This window comes from Scheffersomyces spartinae, assembly GCF_019049425.1.
Source record: "Scheffersomyces spartinae strain ARV_011 chromosome Unknown scaffold_15, whole genome shotgun sequence".
Lineage (NCBI taxonomy): Eukaryota > Fungi > Ascomycota > Pichiomycetes > Serinales > Debaryomycetaceae > Lizanozyma > Lizanozyma spartinae.
This window is the reverse complement of record NW_025065062.1, coordinates 166,776-188,168: the sequence shown is the minus strand read 5'-3', so window position 1 is coordinate 188,168 and position 21,393 is coordinate 166,776. Positions and strand designations below refer to the sequence as shown.

General features: G+C 38.6%; 10 protein-coding genes across 10 annotated transcripts; 6 read left to right on the top strand and 4 right to left on the bottom strand.

Moving 5' to 3' along the window:
• Window positions 1–1,238: 1,238 nt before the first annotated feature.
• On the top strand, window positions 1,239–2,726 carry KQ657_001324 (glutathione-disulfide reductase; the record flags this gene model as incomplete). The annotated part of the gene is made up of 3 exons (XM_043192122.1): window positions 1,239–1,245; window positions 1,369–1,404; window positions 2,089–2,726. The coding sequence occupies 3 exons, from the start codon at window positions 1,239–1,241 to the stop codon at window positions 2,724–2,726; spliced, it is 681 nt and encodes a 226-aa protein (XP_043048417.1).
• Window positions 2,727–2,844: 118 nt separating this feature from the next.
• On the bottom strand, window positions 2,845–3,554 carry RPS11A (40S ribosomal protein uS17; the record flags this gene model as incomplete). Its single annotated transcript, XM_043192121.1, has 2 exons — window positions 2,845–3,267; window positions 3,510–3,554. The coding sequence occupies 2 exons, from the start codon at window positions 3,552–3,554 to the stop codon at window positions 2,845–2,847; spliced, it is 468 nt and encodes a 155-aa protein (XP_043048416.1).
• Window positions 3,555–4,513: 959 nt separating this feature from the next.
• KQ657_001322 (uncharacterized protein) lies at window positions 4,514–6,103 on the top strand (the record flags this gene model as incomplete). Its single annotated transcript, XM_043192120.1, has 1 exon — window positions 4,514–6,103. One exon carries the CDS (start codon window positions 4,514–4,516, stop codon window positions 6,101–6,103), a length of 1,590 nt encoding a protein of 529 aa, XP_043048415.1.
• A 573-nt stretch (window positions 6,104–6,676) lies between these two features.
• Window positions 6,677–8,158, top strand: GLR1 (glutathione-disulfide reductase; the record flags this gene model as incomplete). The annotated part of the gene is made up of 1 exon (XM_043192119.1): window positions 6,677–8,158. One exon carries the CDS (start codon window positions 6,677–6,679, stop codon window positions 8,156–8,158), a length of 1,482 nt encoding a protein of 493 aa, XP_043048414.1.
• A 61-nt stretch (window positions 8,159–8,219) lies between these two features.
• On the bottom strand, window positions 8,220–8,537 carry SMD3 (mRNA splicing protein; the record flags this gene model as incomplete). Its single annotated transcript, XM_043192118.1, has 1 exon — window positions 8,220–8,537. The coding sequence occupies one exon, from the start codon at window positions 8,535–8,537 to the stop codon at window positions 8,220–8,222; it is 318 nt and encodes a 105-aa protein (XP_043048413.1).
• Window positions 8,538–8,807: 270 nt separating this feature from the next.
• ZCF20 (Zcf20p) lies at window positions 8,808–11,651 on the top strand (the record flags this gene model as incomplete). Its single annotated transcript, XM_043192117.1, has 1 exon — window positions 8,808–11,651. The coding sequence occupies one exon, from the start codon at window positions 8,808–8,810 to the stop codon at window positions 11,649–11,651; it is 2,844 nt and encodes a 947-aa protein (XP_043048412.1).
• A 332-nt stretch (window positions 11,652–11,983) lies between these two features.
• Window positions 11,984–13,675, top strand: KQ657_001318 (uncharacterized protein; the record flags this gene model as incomplete). The annotated part of the gene is made up of 1 exon (XM_043192116.1): window positions 11,984–13,675. The coding sequence occupies one exon, from the start codon at window positions 11,984–11,986 to the stop codon at window positions 13,673–13,675; it is 1,692 nt and encodes a 563-aa protein (XP_043048411.1).
• A 32-nt stretch (window positions 13,676–13,707) lies between these two features.
• Window positions 13,708–14,205, bottom strand: FYV5 (Fyv5p; the record flags this gene model as incomplete). Its single annotated transcript, XM_043192115.1, has 1 exon — window positions 13,708–14,205. One exon carries the CDS (start codon window positions 14,203–14,205, stop codon window positions 13,708–13,710), a length of 498 nt encoding a protein of 165 aa, XP_043048410.1.
• An 844-nt stretch (window positions 14,206–15,049) lies between these two features.
• KQ657_001316 (uncharacterized protein) lies at window positions 15,050–16,516 on the top strand (the record flags this gene model as incomplete). The annotated part of the gene is made up of 1 exon (XM_043192114.1): window positions 15,050–16,516. The coding sequence occupies one exon, from the start codon at window positions 15,050–15,052 to the stop codon at window positions 16,514–16,516; it is 1,467 nt and encodes a 488-aa protein (XP_043048409.1).
• Window positions 16,517–16,538: 22 nt separating this feature from the next.
• YBL053 (Ybl053p) lies at window positions 16,539–20,012 on the bottom strand (the record flags this gene model as incomplete). Its single annotated transcript, XM_043192113.1, has 1 exon — window positions 16,539–20,012. One exon carries the CDS (start codon window positions 20,010–20,012, stop codon window positions 16,539–16,541), a length of 3,474 nt encoding a protein of 1,157 aa, XP_043048408.1.
• Between the last annotated feature and the right edge of the window lie 1,381 nt (window positions 20,013–21,393).

The window sequence follows — 21,393 nt, the reverse complement described above, 5'->3', positions numbered from 1 at the left end:
TGACCAGTTGCAACGTTTAATGTCAAAGAAGCTGTCAACTGTCACTTGGAACCGCCAAGGCTTCTCTAACAATTTGAAAGGACTTGTTCATCAGCTTGGCACCGATTAACGATGAACAGATCACCTTGGCGATGTGGGTTAGATCGAATAGTTCAAGCTTGGCAATTGCACATTATTAAGGGTTAAAAGTCTTGTGATAAGTAACCTCTTCGGTAGTGGACAACCCCAAAGTCAGAGTTAAATCCAGGTGGAGATGACGGCACTTTTAATAAGAGAGATGCTCATAATGCTCAGTAAGAAGGAGTTCATCAACATGTGGGATGACGATTGAAGGCTGTTTAAAAGATTACAAGTTTTTTCAGCTAGTAGGTTACCACTCGTAACTTCTAATTAACTTTTGTCAATGCTTACACTTATTATTACTAGTCGTAAATCATTCATCATCAATGGTAACATGGCATGGCATTAAGCCCTTGGCATCTGAAGGTATCATCTCATTTATTTAATATCTTCAAACGCACACTACGGGTTTTGAATGTTTGCTTCAAAAGTTTTGCTCTTTGTTTACTTTTTGTTTTGATAAATGAACCTTAGAAGCGCAGCAACTGTTGCTACTTACAAGTAAACGGCGATCACATTCGTTTAAAGCTATAGATTTCTCTTAGTAGGTGGTAGCAGTAGATTGGAATAAATAGCTGCGAAACAATAGTATGTAGCACAAAACCCCACCTAACATCCTTTAATACACGCCTCATTCACTCAGAAGGCCCTCGCCAAGAGGCACTGCATGATAACCATATAGTACAATAGAGTGGTTGGCCAGCTCCTAAATTATGCATGAACTGTCGATTGTTCTCTTGCATTATTAATTTTGGGCCTAATTAAATATGGCACCCACGTGGTGGAAATTTTCTCTAAAGGGATCATAGTACGGAGAGCCCACGTTGAAAGTCTGAGAAAGTACTTAAATTGATAAGGATAAGGTAGCGCGCGTCCACCACGTGGGAAATTACATTAGATTACTTTACTGTACCTGGATGAGCTCACTTCCTAATCTGGTGAATAACCTTTCAACCACAATGAATCACCGGTTACGGGCCATGTTCCCGTTTCATTATGCCTCTTTGATATCCATAATATTTGTGACTTACTTCCACTCAGCCGTAATCTCAGAAACACTTCTATCAATCGAGTATTACATCATAACATGATATGATATCTCAAGGACAAACCTCACTATGCCTGGTTTTTGCACGTCCTTTTATGAACATTCGTCTGATTGATTACCGTATTGGGTTAAGCATACTAGTGCTCGTACGACATGAATACCAATCTGGATCAATGCATAACTAACTTCTAATAGATGAGGTTCACTTGCATCTCAAATCCATGTTTTTGAAAAAGGTACTTTTAATGAAGTTTTGCTGTATTTACAATAAAATGACAGAAAAATGTACAGGTACGATAAAAGAGAGCAAGGTAGAGTTGCAGATTAAATTACTTAGGACGGTGTCTTGTGCACCAAATAGTTTAATCAGTTGATATCAATGATAATGAGTGTAATAATTTTCAGCGATTCGTACTTACTAGATAGGAGTATGGGTGGTCTTTCCTAAGTACTGTCGATATTGATTTGAATAACTCTACTGCTAGAGTTCGAATACTGGTTAAAACACACTACTATTGGTGATGCGCACGACAATCGTAAGGTATTGGTGGTTCCAGTAATACTACTATAAGAAAGACAAGCATACTGGAACTGGTACTAGTGCTACCAATACTGCACTACTAATACTGTTGATACTACTAATATCACCACCACTACTACTATTACCATTACTATTTCTATTCTGCTACCACTACTACACAGCCAGTGCGTCGGGATTACCACCACCCATGTTGTTTTGCGGCAGTCGCGAAGAAAACAGAAAAATAATAAGCAAGGAGAACCAACAACAAATTATTGATCTCGAATGCATTAATCTGACAGGTCACTTTTGGTTGGTGACTGTGGATATTTATATTGTTTTGAGTTATTCAGAAATATGCTTAACGTAAGGAAGTTACGGTTTGTGGTAATCGCCATAGCATTGGTGGCAATCATAGCGTTGTTTCTGCTGATGTCAAGTAGTTCATTATCCTTTTTGAATGGAGACGGTAAATCTGTTTCATCCGGGGCGCATTTTTCTAATCTGTTGATCGAAAGTAAGAACAACCCCAAGGAAGATGCTAGAATCAATAATGATATTGGTAAATCTAAAGGATCCGAAGAAGATATGAAATTAAAAGATGATAGTGATAAACCTGCTAAAGGAAGTGGTGATTCAGGTTCCGGCTCAAATAATAATGGTCAAAGGGTTTTTGATGCTAAAGCTGCTTTATTGGAGATTAGAGCTTTAAAACCTATGGTTATATTTTCCAAATCTTATTGTCCATATTCCATGAAGTTGAAGAAGTTAATTGCCGAAAACTATCAAATAACTCCAGAACCGATGATTGTTGAATTAGATAAACACCAATTTGGTGCTGAATTACAAGAGTATTTGGGAGAAATAAGTGGTAGAAAAACAGTACCAAACGTGGTTATTGGGAAGTCAGTGGAATCTAAAGGTGGATGTGACGATTTCCTTGAATTACATAACAAGGGGAAATTACTAGATAAGTTAAAGATTTGGGGTGATAACAATCTTGATGTTAAAAAGATCGGTCCACCATCAAATGCTTAGCATATACGCTAAATAATAATAATAATAATAATAATAATATTAATAATAATAATGATTTGTATTTATTAGATATATATTTTACAATACATTTTAAATCTCAACAATATCCGAGAGGTTCTTAGAACTTGCTGAATTGCTTAGACTTGGAGCCGGAGTTAGCAATTCTCAAAACGTTGAATCTAACGGTCTTGGACAAAGGTCTACATTGACCGGCAGTAACGTTGTCACCTTCTTGGACTCTGAAGGCTGGGGAGACGTGAGCAGCAAAGTTCTTATGTCTCTTTTCGTATCTGTTATATTTAGGAACATAGTGCAAGTAGTCTCTTCTGACAATGACGGTTCTGTGCATCTTGGTGGAGACAACAGTACCAGACAAGATCTTACCACGGATAGAGACAGTACCAACGAATGGACATTTCTTGTCAATGTAGGTACCTTCAATGGCGTTCTTTGGGGTCTTGAATCCCAAACCAACATCCTTAAACCATCTCTTGGTCTTTCTGTTGGCCTTGGCCTTAGGGTTGGTGAAAATGTGAGGTTGCTATATTATTGTTAGTAAGGGATCTATAACGGAGAATATCCAGGTTGTGACAAATTAGGAGATGATTCAATACAATAGTTCAGTATAACCATAGTCATTGGATGGACTCGGTTTACATATTAACGGAATCTTTAGTCAAACGCAACATAATATTATCAACTCTTTCAATCTCATCTCATAGTGACTCTTCATCGCTAACTTTTCACAACCACAGGGATATCAACAAACTGTTAGGTACAAACCTTTTGGAAAGCTCTTTCGGATTGAACAGTCAATTCAGTAGCCATCTTTGCTGTGTCTTTACTCTTCACTAATGCCTAGTATTCAACAAGAGGGTATATATGAAAAGGGACGTTTGAAATTTTTTCCTTCCTCTGTTTGTCCCAAACCCCAACTGACTTCGAAAAATTTTCCACTTGGGTTGTAACACCCGAACACCGCGCGCGATTACACAAAAGACATGGTAATGATTTTGTATGAGGACAAGTTAAGTAAACTTTCGGGAGAGCACGACCTTCTGTTTGAAAGAACTTTATTATGTATCGGAATTTGTATGAATCAAACAGCTATAGGTCTACAGCCCTAAAATAATGGTCACAGGCACGTGAGCGACATAGAATATGTTATTCTAATTATTTACAATAATCTCAACTTCTCTCACGGTTAACTATAAGACTACTTTTACAATTAATTATAGTTTTGCGACCGCCTACAGTTATTGAAAGTAGTGATTTGGGTTTCATTTACATTTTTCCACTTTAAGAGTTATAACCATAGTAACACCTGCTTCGAAAGCAGCTGTCACATTTAAGTACTGTGAATTAGTATGCGTACCAAGAACATTACGTTTATCTTAAACTTAAACTTAGGTACAGTTCTATGCCGATTTAGTACCTCCAGTTTATTGGCATGCAAAAGTAGAAATAGTTTCCGTTCTTTGATGATATAAACTCACTCAAGTAAGAACACGCGCTACCATACCCCGCATATTGGTAGCGCTATAAAGTTTACAAAATCATTAAACACAATCCTTAAACGGTTCACTGTAGTAATCAATACAATCAACTTACGTATATAGCCCGGACTCATGGATGAACATCCGAATCCCCGATCCCAGGGATACAACTGTCATAATAGTAGTCGGATCCCTCTGATAGAATTTTCCATTGGAAACATAAGCGCCAGCAGTAGTGTGGCGGGCTACTATCAACAAGATGGTAATAGAACAGTTAGTTCAGCGTCAACTATGAGTACTCCAAGTAACACCAAGCATTATTCGCGACCTAAGAAGAATACGAAATATGGTGAAAGTTCTTCCCAAGCAAAAGTTAGCAAGGAGCCAGTGACTTCTAAGCTCCTTGATTTGGGCAGGTCCCTGAAGAAGTACTTTTTTAAGTCTCGAGCCAATAATAGTAATAATAATGTTAATAACAATAATAACAATAATAACAATAATAAAAACAGTAACTCTGGTTCTAAGAAGCCTTGGAATCGAGACAAAGGATATGCTCAAGGAGAGGACCAGGCTCAGGATCAAGATCAAGATGATTTGATGGACGGGAACAACGGAACTAGCCATGCGCTTCCCAAATATGATTATTCTGTTTATGTTCCTACTGGTGATACATCTGGTGACAGGGGATTAAGACTGGTACGGTTTTCGAAGGTGAGGGCCTGGGAGACTGCGGAGATCTTAAGTGATACGTTAATATTCGAAAGAGGTGCTGATGAAGAGGAAGAAAATGATACTGAAGCAGCAGCTTTTGAATTTGATCCGTATCAGCCAACAATTAATAATGATGACATAAATATGAATCAAATCAATGAAGTAGATGAAAATGCACATGATGATACTCAAAACTCAGCTAGTTTTGATTCTGCAGCAGATGATGCCATTATTGTTGACGAGAATGAAGAAAACCAATCAGATCATCAATATGAATGTGATGATTTTCGATTTAGTAATGAGCAGAAACCATCCATGAGTGGCCATCGAGTAAATGTTTATTCTGAAGATACTCCAACCCAGTCTCAAAGCTACACCCCAACACCATTATATCAGTCTCGACAGCATGATAATAAGAGCCAAGAAACGTCTTCAAGATCTGAAAACAATATTCTAAAGACTATACCCAGTTATACCAGCGAAGAAACGAATTTAGTTGTTGAAGTGTTCCATAACTTCCAGGGCAAAATGGGTGGACCTTTAAGTAAGGCAGCCATTGAACAAGAGAAACGTGCCATAGATGAATGCCGAACCACTAAATATACAGAGCTTGAAAAGATGTATCTTGCTACACGTTCAGTTGTGGCCAAACGTCGGATTCAGGTACTACAGAAGAAAGACATTTTTCTGAAGTTATTTGGAAACAGTAACAGACTAAACAAAGAGTATATTACCAACAACACACTTTATTCATCATTTGATAGCCATTCCAGTGCTCAGAAGGCGTATCTAGAGGACAAACAAGAGGTTAATTATTTGTTGGATGAGGATAAAGCCAACGCCCAAGCTATGGATGAACTTCGAAAGAAACGCCTGTTACATATGATTGAACATCCAGTAAGACTGATACGGATGTGTGAAGAGCTTGACGAGATTACTGTAGAGGAGTTGAATAAGATTGTTAGTCAAGATCTTAGTGATATTTATCAGCGGACTTTGACAGAGTACGATAAGGCTAGTGGAAGCCAATCATTGCCCACCAGCTCTTCTGCAGCTGATCGCTCCTTCTTGCATGAGACAGTTAAATCCTACGACACTTCAACAGTTGCACTGTTGTGTTTTTCACATCTCCGAAGCTGCATCAAGGCTGAGACAAACGATGAGGTGTAATACTTCCTCTAACCCCGATAAGTCAAAAGCCGAAGCGTATACCCACTCATGGACAACGGTGCAACGCTCCCATGAACTCGGCGGCAAGATGACACATGATTGTTCCAATGGTATATGATGTCTAGGATTATTACAGTGTTAACGTGACAATAAATAATCCCTACACTAATGAGAGTTGATTATGCTACGGAGTTAGCACGCACTCTCTTTGGATGGACAATCTCCGAACTATCCAACTCCGGAGAAACATGTCGAGTCAAGTTGAGCCGAGTCAAGTCTAGTCCAGTCCTTGCCACACACGCAGCATTCCAATGGATAACAGAAGAAGGGTTAAAGCCGGGGGGTCGATGATTCTTTACTTACTACACCATGATATGTCAGCCACAAGCTTAATCACCCTCCCCCCACCAAGTCGTGTACGTACCCGATTACTAACAAATCTGTTATATAAAAGAGTCTCACCAACACCTCCAGCAAACAAGGGATCTCTCTCTACAAATGAAAGGATACATCGGTAACTCAGTGGGTAGGTTGTCGGTTCTCCAAAGACATTTAAGCTCCGCAACTAGAATCATGGCTCCTGTGACAGTGAATAAGAAATACGACTATTTGGTAATTGGTGGAGGTTCCGGTGGTGTGGCATCTGCCAGAAGAGCAGCTTCGTATGGAGCTTCTGTTTTATTGATTGAAGCCAGAGATGGTCACATGGGAGGTACATGTGTCAATGTAGGCTGTGTTCCTAAGAAGGTGATGTACTATGCTGCTTCAATGGCTCATAAGAGAGAACAATTGCCATCTTACGGATTTCCCGAGGAAGCTGGTGGGTCCAGGACCAAATACGGTGAATTTGATTGGTCAGCTACCAAGCACAAGAGAGATGCTTATATTGACAGATTGAATAGAATCTACGAACGTAACTTGAATAATGAAGGTGTCAATTGGTTATATGGTTATGCTAAATTCATCAATAGTGAAGGAGATGTTGAAGTTACTTTAACTGGTGATCAACAAATCTCTTGGATGGAAAAGGAAAAGGACCAAGTGTTCAAGAAGAACGAAAAGTTTATTTTTAAAGGTGACAAAATTCTTATTGCTACTGGTGGTACCCCAACCATCCCCTCTGACATTGAAGGATACGAGAATGGGATTTCTTCAGATGGATTCTTCCTTTTGGAAAACCAACCTAAATCTGTAGCTGTTGTTGGTGGTGGATACATTGGAGTGGAGCTTACTGGAGTATTCCAAAGTTTAGGTACCAAGGTTCACCAGATCATTAGAGGTGATAAGCTTTTGCGTGCTTTTGATGAACTGGTTCAAGATTTGATCACTGACCAATACATCAACCATTTAGGAGTGGATTTACACACCGAGTCGCTTGTTACCAAAGTTGAAAAGTTGGCTGATGGTCAAAAGAAGGTATATTTGAACACTGGGAAGGAATTGATTGTTGATGAATTGTTATGGACCATTGGACGGAAATCACATCTGAATATTGGTTTGGAAAAGATTGGCGTTGAATTGGATTCCAAGGGTCAAGTTATAGTTGATGAATACCAACAATCCACCAACCCTAATGTTTTTTCATTAGGTGATGTTGTTGGTAAGGTTGAATTGACTCCAGTAGCCATTGCAGCTGGCCGTAAGTTATCCAACCGGTTATTCTCAGGTCAAGATGTTTTCGCTCAAGATAAGTTGAGTTATGAGTTGATCCCCTCTGTCGTTTTCTCTCACCCTGAAGTTGGTCTGATTGGGTTAACTGAAGCTCAAGCACGCAAACAATATGGAGAGGAGAACATTAAGATCTACAAGTCCAAGTTCAACTCCATGTACTATGCCATGATGAACAGCGACGACTTGAAGACCCCAACGTTCTACAAGATCATTGCTGCTGGTGCTGAAGAGAAGATTGTTGGGTTGCATCTTGTTGGAGATGATTCAGGTGAGATTCTTCAAGGGTTTGGGGTAGCCATTAAGATGGGAGCCACCAAACAAGATTTTGATAACTGTGTTGCCATTCATCCTACTTCAGCCGAAGAGTTGGTTACCATGCGTTAATAGAAGTTATAAATATTATTATGAACTGAACGATATATACTGTAGTAAGTGTATACTGCCACTAATGTCTTACCCTTTTCGGAGGTGGACCTCTAACTGGGGGTCTAGGCTTATCACCAGGTTTCATAAAGAACATTGGAGCATTCTTTAAGATCTCAGGCACACTAATAAACCTTATAGTGTTGCCCTTAAGAAACACTTGTGTCATATATTTGGATTCACCTGTTGATCTATGCACTGTGACTTCATACATTGACACATTCATATTATCTTCGTTCTCAAGCAACTTCCCTCGAAACTTATCGCCATTGGTGGTCTCGATCTCAACGACATGACCCTGCGCCTCGTTGAGAAGTCGTATGGGGATCCCGCCGCTCATATTTGTAATATTGATATATTTATAATGTGTTGATAATGTACTAAGGTAATGATAAAGACAAGGTTAATAATATTTAGTAAGCTCATCATTTTTATGAATGAGTGACATTTTTCAAAGCGGCGATGAAAATGTCGCGACCGATACCACCGAGTTGCTTACATAGGCTTCAAACTTCTGTACATATATATATATGTGTGTGTGAGGAGCCATATGTGATAGGTCATATTGTGATAGGTCACATTTATACTGTGATCTTATGACTGGCGAGAAATGACAGCAGAAAAGAAACGTAAAAGAGTTCCTCTCTCGTGTTTAAACTGCTATCGCCGGAAAGTCAAATGTGACAGAGTCAGACCCAGTTGTGGAGGTTGTGTTAGGAATGGCGTGGGGCATCTATGTGAGTTTCTAGAACCAGAATGGGTCAATGATGAGGGTGAAGCCTCCAACCCTCGAAGAAAGTTAACCACTGTTGCATCGCTACAACAGCCTTCAGGCAGCGATAAGGTCAAGCTCGAAAAGGTAATCCATGGTCAAAGATTAGAAATTGAGGAGCTTAAACGTCAATTGTCGGTGATGGAACAACTAAGCAGATTGGTGGCGTATCAGAAATCGGCCATCAATCTTCCTTTAACGGTACTTCAAAAGTTAAACCCTTTAATGACTGCAAAAAAAGATACTTTGCATGTCTGCAATGATTTGACACGTTCTATTCGATCAGCATCATTACCGCCAGCATCTTTATTGACAGCATCGTCGTCGTTTGCTAATGAGTCGTTTGTGGATATCTATTCGTGGATCAATATCATCAGATTGGACCCCAACATGACTACCTTATGGTTCAAAATCACAAATATGCAAAAGATATATACCATGTATAAAGTTAGACACCACGACGACAAGCTGAAACACACACATGATGATCGTGATCGGAAGTGCCCCGTTATCGAATGTGACTTCAACTTTCTTGCTGATGATAGACCCAATACCCCAAGACAAGAAACGGGGTCAGCCAATCAGGGTCGGAGTCCGCAGCAGAGTCAAGATCTGGGTCCCAATGACAGCCAGAGCGTGCACGTTGTGGCTCATAATCGGGCTAGTGACAAGGGCAAGGTGACACTTAAGAAATTACAAAGCTTATGGGATACAATTCTCAGTCAGTTACCAGGAAACGAAAGGAGGTTGAAGTATAATCAAATGAAGTTCTTAATTGATTTTTATTTCCGTGTTCATGATGTTAAAAGTAGAAAATTGTTTGTGTTCTATAAGTCAGAGATTGAGAATGTCATTCGAAAGAATGGTGATAATATCATGATAAATATGAGTTTTGGATTATCTGAGCCCAAACTTGCTACTGATGAAGAGCTTTTCACTCGTATAAATATCAAAGGAATTTATTTGTGTATGCTTGGTCTTATAGTGGAAGAGACACTAAGTTTCTTAAGATGGAAATCAGAAAAGGATTTTAGTGGTGGTGATACCATAAAGACATTTAAAGGGTTATTCCCCAACTTATTACAATCTCCTCCAGATTGTAAGATTTTAAAGGCTGTTCAATCATTTTTGGTTAATGTCAGTGAATTAACAGAATCAACCCAGGAGAAATTACTTCCTTCCCTCCCGGTGATTACGGTAACTATTGCATTAATTAATCGAGAAATTGTTCATTACCAAACCAACAATATTTTTGTCATATTGAAACGTTTACTTAATGCTATTTTGGATCCTTTGAATCCAATTGCTCTTTGGAAAGATCCAGAATTAATAGTTGTTGATGAAGGGGCATCAAAGAAACAAATCAGAGATATTCGTTTACACATTTCATATCTTTGGTTAGAGTTTATTCGAATTATTAATTTGACATCCTTCAACATTGTCAATTTAACCAATGGGATGGATCAATTGAATGGATATTTTGAACAATTGTTCACGAAAATCGAAGAAGCAAGCTTCAAAGATTACCATCGAACCTTCATTAATAATTTCCAACAACCAGGTATGCAAAATTATAAGATCCAACTTGGATGCCATTATTTGATGAATAAAATATATGGTCGATTTAAATATGGGATCAATTGCTTACAAGGTCCACCATTACAGTTATCAGATATGGAAGTGTTGAAGGATGAAAGTGAAAATATTTTGAAAGACGAACAATATATGACAACTCTTGATTCCGTTTATTTGTTTGAAATCAGATTATTGTTATTATACAAGGCATTTATGATACGATTTCTTATATTTTTACAACATGAAGAGAATGGGAATACCAGGGCAATGAACTCTTCTATTGTGGATTGTTTTAAATCATATAATATCATTATTGACTTTATTCAACTAACAATCAATGAAGAAGTTAACGATGGTCAATACCTTCTCCATTTCATCAATGAAATGCTTACGAGGTTAATTCAATTTATCATAGGATTGATAATCAGAATTGATTCTCAAGACGGAGTTATTACTGATGCTACATTAGATTTAATTATACCTCGAACAACTACAATTAAAGGTAATGATTCAAAGACATCTATCACAGAGTATTACTTGAATTATGTCACAGATATAGTACAACTGTTGAACACTAGTGCATTGGTAAATAAGGAAAGAGCTGAAAAATTGGCTAAATTATGGGACTTTTATACTACCTTCGTCAAGAATTCCAAGAAGTTGAAGGTCAATTATGCCCAAATCCATAAAGCAATTCAATTTGAAACCGAAGCAGTCAAAGGCAACAAAGCTGCAATTCAGTGTCCCGTTGCTGGTAGTGTACCTGATGGACCACCACCACCAGATAAATGCCCTATCGATCCCAAGACATGGATGAAAGCCAATTTAAGTAAGAGAAAGTGTCCCTTTGATCACAACTCGTATGATGTCCAACAGAAGAAGCCCTCCATCAATCACATTGAAAGTAATATAAGGGGAAGAACAGAACCAGAGGTAGCTATACCAGATCCGACTTTACCCCCGGAATCTGCTTTAGACTATGGAATTGACAGCCAAACTGGTAGTGAATATGTTGTTGATTGGAATGAACTTAACGAATTTGACTTTGAGTTTATGAAGACTGAATTTGCTAATGACCAATTCGACTTTCTTCAACCTGACATTTAGCACAAATGAAGGATATTTATATGAAAAGTGAACAACTTATAAACAACATGAGCAACGTATAATAAATAAGCAACATGAGTAACGTGTAATGAATAAACAACATTATCAAAGCATAATTTATATATTTTATACTTCATTTTTTATAAGCAGATACATACCAGTAAATGTACTTATAATTATATAATTCAAAATACCTTCCATACCCTCGGAATACATCCGACCACTTATCGGTTGGTTTTCGGTCTATGAGAACATATCATATGTAAATAGAGGCAACCAAATCAATCTCGGATCTCCACTCATTAACTTCTTCTTCTTCTTCTTCTTTACCAATGTTCTCCAGACAATTCTTCCGAGTCGGAGCCCGACTGGTTGGATCCCGAAGGTTAGTTTCCTCCGGCATTCCACCAACCAAAAGACACCGGTCGACACGTGCGCTCAAGGTCATAGCTGGGCTAGGTATTGGAGGGACCATACTTTATAACACCAGTGATAGTTTCAAACATGGGGTTTTAATGGTAGAAAGAATTGGAGTGGTCACCGTGGCAACTGCTAGATGTTTCAAACTATATAAGAACACGCTTGATGCTCAATACGACACTGAGGAGATCCGAGCAGCAGCCTTGAAGGTGACCCATTTGAAAGCTGCTACTATTACTTTACATGCCTTAGAGAAGAATGGGGGGATTTATATTAAATTGGGACAACATCTTACGGCGTTGACATACTTGTTGCCCCCGGAATGGACCAATACCATGATCCCCTTACAACAGGAATGTCCTCAATCATCCATGGAAGAGATCCAACAGTTGTTCCAACGAGACATGGGGGTTTCTATTGAAGATTATTTCAGTGAGTTTGATCCTGAACCCGTAGGAGTTGCCTCCTTGGCCCAAGTCCACATTGCTCGGTTGAAAGAGACCAACGAGAAGGTGGCTGTTAAGATCCAACATCCTTCCTTACAACAGTTTGTACCGTTGGATGTGTTTCTAACCAATACGGTGTTTGAATTGATGTATAAATTCTTTCCTGAATACCCTTTGACTTGGTTGGGAGATGAAATGCAGAATCTGATTTATACAGAATTAGATTTCACTAAAGAGGCCCAGAATGCCATGGCAACTCAAGAATATTTCGCTAAGTATAAAGATAGTACGGCGTTACGAATCCCCAGCATCAAATCTGCAGAACATCGGATCCTTATTATGGAATACGTTGGTGGAGCAAGATTGGACGATTTGAAATATATGAATGACCATAACATTGATGCTTCTAAAGTATCTGCTTGTCTTTCTCATATATTCAACAATATGATCTTTACACCTGGAGTTGGAGTGCATTGTGACCCCCATGGAGGCAATTTAGCCATTAGAAGCGTTGCTAATGGCACTGGAAATGGCACGAATAGCCATAACTTTGAAATTATCTTGTATGACCATGGACTATACAGACAAATACCTCTTCAAATGAGAAGAGATTATTCCCATTTCTGGCTAGCAGTTCTTGATAACGATATACCCAACATGAAGAAATACGCTAAGCGGTTTGCAGGAATTGAAGGAGAACAAAAGTTTAAGATCTTTGCCTGTGCTATCACCGGTAGAGACCCAGAGAACAGTTTGAATTATGACATTACCAAACCAAGAACAAAAGATGAAATGCTCAATATCCATACCCAATTGAATGAAGACGGGATACTTGAAGATTTGATGGACATACTCAGCAGTATGCCACGAATAGTTTTACTCATACTCAAAACCAATGATTTAACCAGAAACTTAGATGAAGGGTTGAATAATCCCTTGGGTCCAGAAAGAACTTTCCTTATCATGGCCAACTACTGTGCCAGAACGGTTTACGAAGAGCAGAATGAATTGGTATCATTAACGTCTACCAAGTACTCTTTCAAATGGTTATGGGGTAAGTTGGATAACTGGATCTGGTACCAAAGAAGATTGAGCTCGTTATACATCTATGATTGGATAATGACAATCAAAAATTTCAAAGCAAAGTTATCCCTTTGAATGATAATTGTTATATTATTATACTTACTATATCATTGGTCGTCCATGTCTTTCCTTATCTTATCAAGCAAGTTGTTGATCTTTGGTCCCATCAATGGCTGTCCTTTAGAAGTCTTTTGTGTGACTCGGGAACGTACGAGTTCTCTTCGTTGTTCACTCTCTTCAAGTCTTCTTCGTTTATCTCTAACAGATTCCAATTTGGCTTGTCTCTTTTCTTCCTTCCTTTCCTTCACCTTCTTTGCTCGTTCAGCAAAGTTAGTAGGATTCTTTTTTGGTTGTTCTTTATGATGATGTTGTTGTTGATCCTTATCTTCTCCAACTTCCTTGGGTCTTTCTTCTAATCCTTCTTCCTTCAAAAGTTGAAAGTACTTCTTTCTTAATCTTGATCTGTGGGTTATGGCTTTTCTGATATCATTGGCTTTCTTCTCTCGGAGATTCAAATACGGATTCTTCTTATGCTTGTAGTTATTATTATTGTTATTGTTCCGTGGGCCTTTGCCTTTATGGAATCCTCCTCCCTTTTCTGCCATGATACTGCTGGTTTTATGGGTCAAGTTAATGATGTTGTGTATTGGTGATGATCTTTGACATTTTAGATGAGCCATCTCACTTTTTAAAGCAGGCAACCCCGAACAAATCACGTGATAACCCGGAATTGAAGTATCTGCTTTTTCACTTCTGAATTACAATACTCTGCTACTACTGAACGCCGATGAAAGGTTATCGGGCAATCAGAAACAAGGATCGAATCCTTTCCTATCATCAATTAGTTGAGATGAACCAGAACAAAATTACCCAACACCAGCTTATCAAAGTAATGCATATATGACCGTTTGTTATTTTTTTCTATATTGCTAATGTCATGCACTTGAACTGCCAGTGAACATAAGTCCTCAGGATTTTATTCGGTGGACTAGAATAACCTAAGATAATCCAATGGCTCGTAAATTGTAATTTTTTTGACGTACATATACGAACTGTAAAACATCCAAAAGCGCAAGTTTTTACGAACTATCTCCAAAGATAAATTATAGCCTTTAAACATTCCCAATATCAAGCATACTTCTTAGATACTAAGGACCACGAATTACACCATTACTTGTGAATGATCAATACTGTGCGTTTGTATACTCAAGTTCCGACATCAAGGAACAATCACCAGTTGAACAGCAAGTAATAAAGCCAATTAAGAGCAATAAATATTGAATGAACTACGATATACACTTCCATAGGTGAAAAAAATTAGCCCATGACATAATACGTCACGTGACAACATTTTTGCATCATTGGAAATCACGTGACCTTAATATATAATAACAACGAGTATAACAAGTATATCAGAGCAATTTGGTGCCTTTTATCTCCACATCAATAATGAGCTCCCATAAGAAGACCCCGTATGTGGCTGTCCCGACAACACCTGGGGAGGCCCAGGCTTCCGACTTCGCCGAAGAGTTCGAAATGCAGATGCTAGGACTAGAAGATGACGGAACTATCAGTAGACATCACCAAGAAGAAGAAGATGTAGATACCCAAGCCGAGGGTCAATCTTCGATGTCTATGGCATTCATGAACATGGCCAATTCCATCTTAGGTGCAGGGATCATAGGACAACCATTTGCCTTTAAGAATAGTGGATTATTAGGAGGCATTGTAGTGCTTGGACTCTTGACGGTGTTAGTTGATTGGACACTTCGCTTGATTGTGGTTAATGCCAATCTTTCTCAGAGCAAATCGTACCAGGACACTGTGAGTTACTGTTATGGTCGATGGGGGAAGATAGTTCTTCTTTTCGCTATTGGATCGTTTGCTTATGGTGGACTAATGGCCTTCTGTGTCATCATTGGAGATACCATCCCCCACGTCTTACGGGTGGTGATTCCTCTGTCGGTTACTGATGATGGCTCTCCATTCAGTTGGTTGTTCCGTCGGAACACGGTGATCATTATGTTTACGACGTTTATATCGTACCCATTGTCACTTAATAGAGACATTAGCAAGTTAGCCAAAGCTTCGGGGCTTGCCTTGGTGGGTATGATCATAATTGTGGTGATAACCGTGGTCCGAGGTCCAATGGCTGATAGTAGTTTGAAAGAACCATTAACTCCGCTACAATGGACGGTGAATTTTAATATCTTTCAAGGTATCTCCGTGATTTCCTTTGCCTTGGTCTGTCACCATAACACGTTATTCATTTATAATTCGTTAAGAAACGCAACCGTCACCAAGTTTGCCAAGTTAACCCACATAGCATGTTTTGTGTCGATGCTTTGTTGTCTTGTGATGGCCGTCAATGGTCTAATCAACTTTGGGAATGCAACGAAGGGCAACATCTTGAATAATTTCAAAAGTAACGATAATTGGATCAATATCGCCAGACTCTGTTTTGGGTTAAACATGTTAACCACTTTCCCCTTGGAACTTTTCGTGGTTAGAGATGTGATTAAAGAAATCGTATTGGCAAATCAAGATGGTGGAAGTGTTCATGATGTTGAATTGTCTAAAATGCATCATTTCTTGATCACCACTGTCTTAACATTCACGTCAATGAGTGTGGCATTATTCACATGTAATTTGGGAGTGATTTTGGAGTTGATTGGTGCAACTTCTGCTTCTCTAATGGCTTATATCATTCCTCCAGCTTGTTATATCAAATTATCATGGCAAAGGAAGGACTATTATAATTTGAGCAAACCGGATAAAAGGAAGTTTCTTCTTCACCGATTAGCACCCAGTGGTTTCTGTATATTCTTTGGCTTTGCAGTGATGATAATAAGTTCTATCGGAAGCATAAACTCAAGTTTAAACTCCAAAGATGCTGGTCATTGCAATGTGGAGTAAAATAAGTCATGTTTATAGTCATTTATTCGTCATCTTCATCGTCTAAAACAATTCTTTTCCTCTTCTTATGCTGGAAATGGGACTCAAGAACTGGGGGTTCGTCTCCAGGTTGGGGCTCAATATCAGTATCAACAATGGTGTGATTCTGACTACCCAATGACTCAAGTATCTTGTTATTTGAGTCCAAGATATCTGCAGTCTGGGCTTCAGATATCACTGTTGAACCCAGAAGTAAACTCTTCCACATATCTCTAAAGGCTTCTATAGACCCAGTATTGAAATTTGAAAGGGCATTACGAAGTTTCTCTTCTCTGTCAAAGAATTGCTGGTCTCTTTCTTCATCGGATTCATCATCAGTATCGTTGATGAATTCAGCAGATTGAAACTCTTTAGTTGGACGGTGTTGGTGACTGTCTGAAAGTATGCTATCGTCTGTTAAAGGTGCAGTTCTTCTTAGCTTACGCAGTTTATCTGGTCTTTCAGTTCTTTGATTCCGTTCACTCCGTTCAGCGTACGTTGAAGAATACCCTGCATCATTAGATGTGGCACGATCAACTTCAAAGTAGTCATGTGCCTCTTTGTCTTCCTCAAAGACACCAGGAACAACTGTCCAATGGCTAACGAAAAGATCAACTTTAGACAACAATTCTTGCACATTGACACAACTATAAGCATCTTCACTGTCTTCATAAGTCTGGGCAATATTGAACCCTAATTCGGTCAATAAAAGACGAAGTGTAGAATTGGAATAGAGCCAATCTTTAGCAAATTTCGACTTAACATTTATCTTGGATTCTCCTGCTTCTCCGGTTTGTTCAACAATTCTTTTGAATTCAGTGATTAACCAATTGACTTGACGTTCCTTTCCTTCGTCATAAAGAGCATTGGCCAAGACCTTCAACTTAAAGTCCATTGAAAGCGTATCATCAGCAAAGTATCTACTAGTTGCCTTCTCGGGAGGAGGAGAAGAGTCTGGAATCTCTCCAGTATTTAAGTAGTGACTGTACACATAGATCTCCGGGAACAATAGTTCAATGGGTACGGGGAACCTTTGGAATATGCCTTTAAATTTCTTCATGAAATAGTAAATGAAATCATCCACTTGTGATTTAATGCTGGATTTTTTGGGAAGATAATTGCTAAGCTTCTTCAACAAATACATGAAGTCAAGTCTTATCAATGAGATATAATCTCGATGAACCACAAACAATCGATGGAAAAAGGTCAATGCCATTTTGATTTCTTCAACAGAAAGATCTTCATAAAGTGAAAGAAACGAAATATATGAAGAAATGGTTGTCTTTCTAAAGAACTTCCGTTGGAATACAACAAAATCCAACTTTCTATTTCTTATAGCTTTCCTTGAAGCTTCAATTTCATCCAATTCTTCATCAAACTCCCCATCAAATTCTGAATGTGCAGCTAATTTATGCTTCTTTACACTCTTTATGTAAATCTGAACATCTTGATTGGAGAAACTCTCAAACGTTTTGAATATAACATCAACAACTTCCATAGTTTTCCGAAGATAACTGGGAGAATGTTTAGCTGCTGTTTCTGGAATTCTGGCTAAATCATCAAGGAAAATACTACTGGCAAATAGCTTTCGAACAATGACTTCTGCCATTTCCTTCTCAACCTCCGCACTGCTATCATCATCCTCTTCTTCAGTAAAGAGGGTCTGTTCAGTGGCTGGTGTTTTCTGGTTGAACAAAGTATGTGCAACAAGCAAAAACTCATTGAAACATACCAAAAACACATGGATAGAATTCCAATCTCTGCTGGAACAAGCATCTTGGAAATATTGAACCATAAGTCTGAAGTTTAAATCACCAAGAACAGAACCAATGGACCCAAATCCCTTAGAGTCACTAAACAATATTAATAGTTGATCATCTGGTAGACTGTTACGGTCTCTTTTATATTTGAGGAACCAGGACTGAGTAAGAAAGTACACCGCTCTATCATAAGGCAGTGTTGTTTCCAACAGTGACGAAAGAACCGATGCCACACTGTAAATTAAATTATTGATACATCCAGCAGCCAATAGATCATCCACAAACAGCTGAAGTAATGCGCTTGATGTAACATTAACATATGTAATTGTTCCGGAAACATAATCATCCGAATCATACTTGACTCGACTAGGGATTTTCCACGATTTGGCCTTATCCAAACGGTCTAAGGCTGCTGCAGATGAATAAAGGGCTTCTTGACCTGAGATTACCATTGAAGTGACATTTTGATCATTTCTAAGAGAAACAAGTGATCCAAAACGTCCATGACGAGTGGAAAGAAATTGTGATTGAATTTGTTTCTTCTTGCTTTCAGCATTTAAAAGGTCCTTGAGTTCCATCAGTGCTGTTGAACTTGAAGAAGGTACAACTTTAGGATCAAGCTCTGAGGCATCAACCCTCGTTGGCTTGGACTTGGGGACACCTACTTGTTTCCTAATAAGATCACTTGGCCTGATGCCTCTAGTGAGTAAATATATACACTCCAAAGAGATAGGACCAAACATTTGTTTATTAAAGTCCGACCCCAATGCGGTAGTCATGGTCAATAAGAAGAGGAACACCTTATTCTTTTTAAACGTGGGGATAACTGTGTTCATGGAAATTTCTTCAAGAGATACGTTTTCCGGAAGCAAATCGTCTAAAACAGTTCTGTTATCGTTCTTTGTCCCAAGTGAACTGTGACCCGGTTGAATGAATAAAATGTTACGGATAAGGAAGAGAACCAACCGGACTAAAGCATTATCCTTATTGTCTCGATCAAATCGGTCTTTGCTCATGATCGGCAAGACCAACCGAATCATGGCTTTTAAAGTCAGTCCCATTCCATATTGAAGGATCAACTTTTTATCTGCCAATTGAGCCTTCTTCATAGCTGAAAATTGAAGTTTTTGTAGGGGACTTAAATCATTATCATACACTAAAGGCCAAGTCAAAAGTACCATTAGCTCCAAGCACGCAATGATGATTCTTTCCATTTGTTTAGGGCTCCTAACTGTCTTGGTGGCTGCTTGTCTTTCCCATTGACTGGTAATTGATACCAAATCAACCATTAATTTGGATTCATGACACGCTAAGGCAACGTCATATGCATGTTTGGCTTCGTCCACTGCTCGAATCCATCGCTTGATATCTTTAAGACACGCCAACGCGTCTAATCCAAGTTTATATGGAGGGGGGGTTTCAGTACTGGTATGATCTGGACCTCCTAGTGCAGTAACTAACACCGATATATGGGCTTTAATCAACTGCTGTTCAGGTGAAACAGTAATAGGGTTCGGCCTTGATGCGTTATGTGACGCGTGGAAGTCCATTAGTCTCGCGTCTAAATGCTCTTCGTGTTGTTCATCTTCCTCTGTGTCTTGTCCCTCCTTTGATTCTTGACGAGGTCTGCTTCCAACGTCTCCAGAGGCATACTTCCCGTCGTCTACTATGAAATCATCAAACTCCTCATAATGAGAATAGCCCTCACTATCGGCCATCTCCGCTGGCGATCTGCTGCCACTCATTAATGGAATTGAGTGGTACACCGATTAGTAGATCATCGTTTGCAGTCTTTTGATCTTGAAAGGCTACGCGTATTAAATTATCTTTATATCACGTAACACATTACATAAGCATCCAATGACATTTGCTTACGTAATGACCTATAGGCGAGTTTATTTTGTGACAGCTGCTTAGTCGCTTTTTCTAGGTTTATTGCCATTCAACTAAACTAGTTGGTCATATGAAATTAAATAGTCATGACCATTACTATTACTTAACTGTATAGGATAATTCACGTCAACTGTTGTTAATCGTAGATTGACACCTATAAGAATTAAGGCGGAGATTATTCTTATGCATGAGCGCCTACTCAGTTGTGTTTCATGCTTATTGCGCATGTGTATGAATACTACCACATTAAGTATCCTATTGTTCACTACATTGCACTAGGATCTTGATTAAACGTAAAGATTTTTGCTTTATAACAAATATGAAGAATTTTTGATTTGGGTCAAACGACAACCATTGCGTTTATATGTATTAAGCAAAGGATCAAAATACAATATATTAATGAGTAGGGACGACGGGAGTGGTATACCATGGTCGTAATTTATGAGGTTGCAGGTTATGAGTTTGGACCCATTTATAAAATGCATGTATGTGTATGCAAGCGCACATAATTAGGATTAACCACATCATCAAAAAAAAGTTTTTTTTTCAATAACAAAACACTTTGGATCCGGTTGTGTGTAAACGATGATTTTCTAATGTAATTACAGACATGAAATCAGTTGCAAGTTATGCATGCGAACTCTGTGAGGGAAAAAACAGCCGAAAAAAACGCCTTCGTTAAAGAGTTGTGTGGTCCTAGATCTGAAATCTATCTCCGAACAGGAACCCTCCTTCTTTAAAGGTGTTAAGACGCTGGTTTAATAGCAATAATCCACTACTCCTTTGTATGCTATTTTTTTCTTATAGACTGAGGTTTTGAAAATAGCAAGGCAGTGAATAAATTGAACTGCAACCAAATAATAATGGTGGACGAAGAACCCTTCAAACATGCTGAAGAACAATTTGGCTGCAACAAGCAGGAATGATCACCGTTTCCGTGGCAAAGCCAATAGAAACATTCAATGCATTTTGCGACCAGCCAATTATAGTATCCAACGAGGGTTTTAATGCAAGAGCGGTTATTTCAATTGGTATTACATGTATAAAAGACGTAACATAATCTAAAACAAATAGTGTGAGCTCGCAATCCTGAACAGAACTTAACGAATTGATAGTAGATGTAACAATACTTACAGTTATAATAGTAATAGTATTATTTATATTAGTCTCATTATAGTCATACCATTCGGATCATCCTAGAGAACA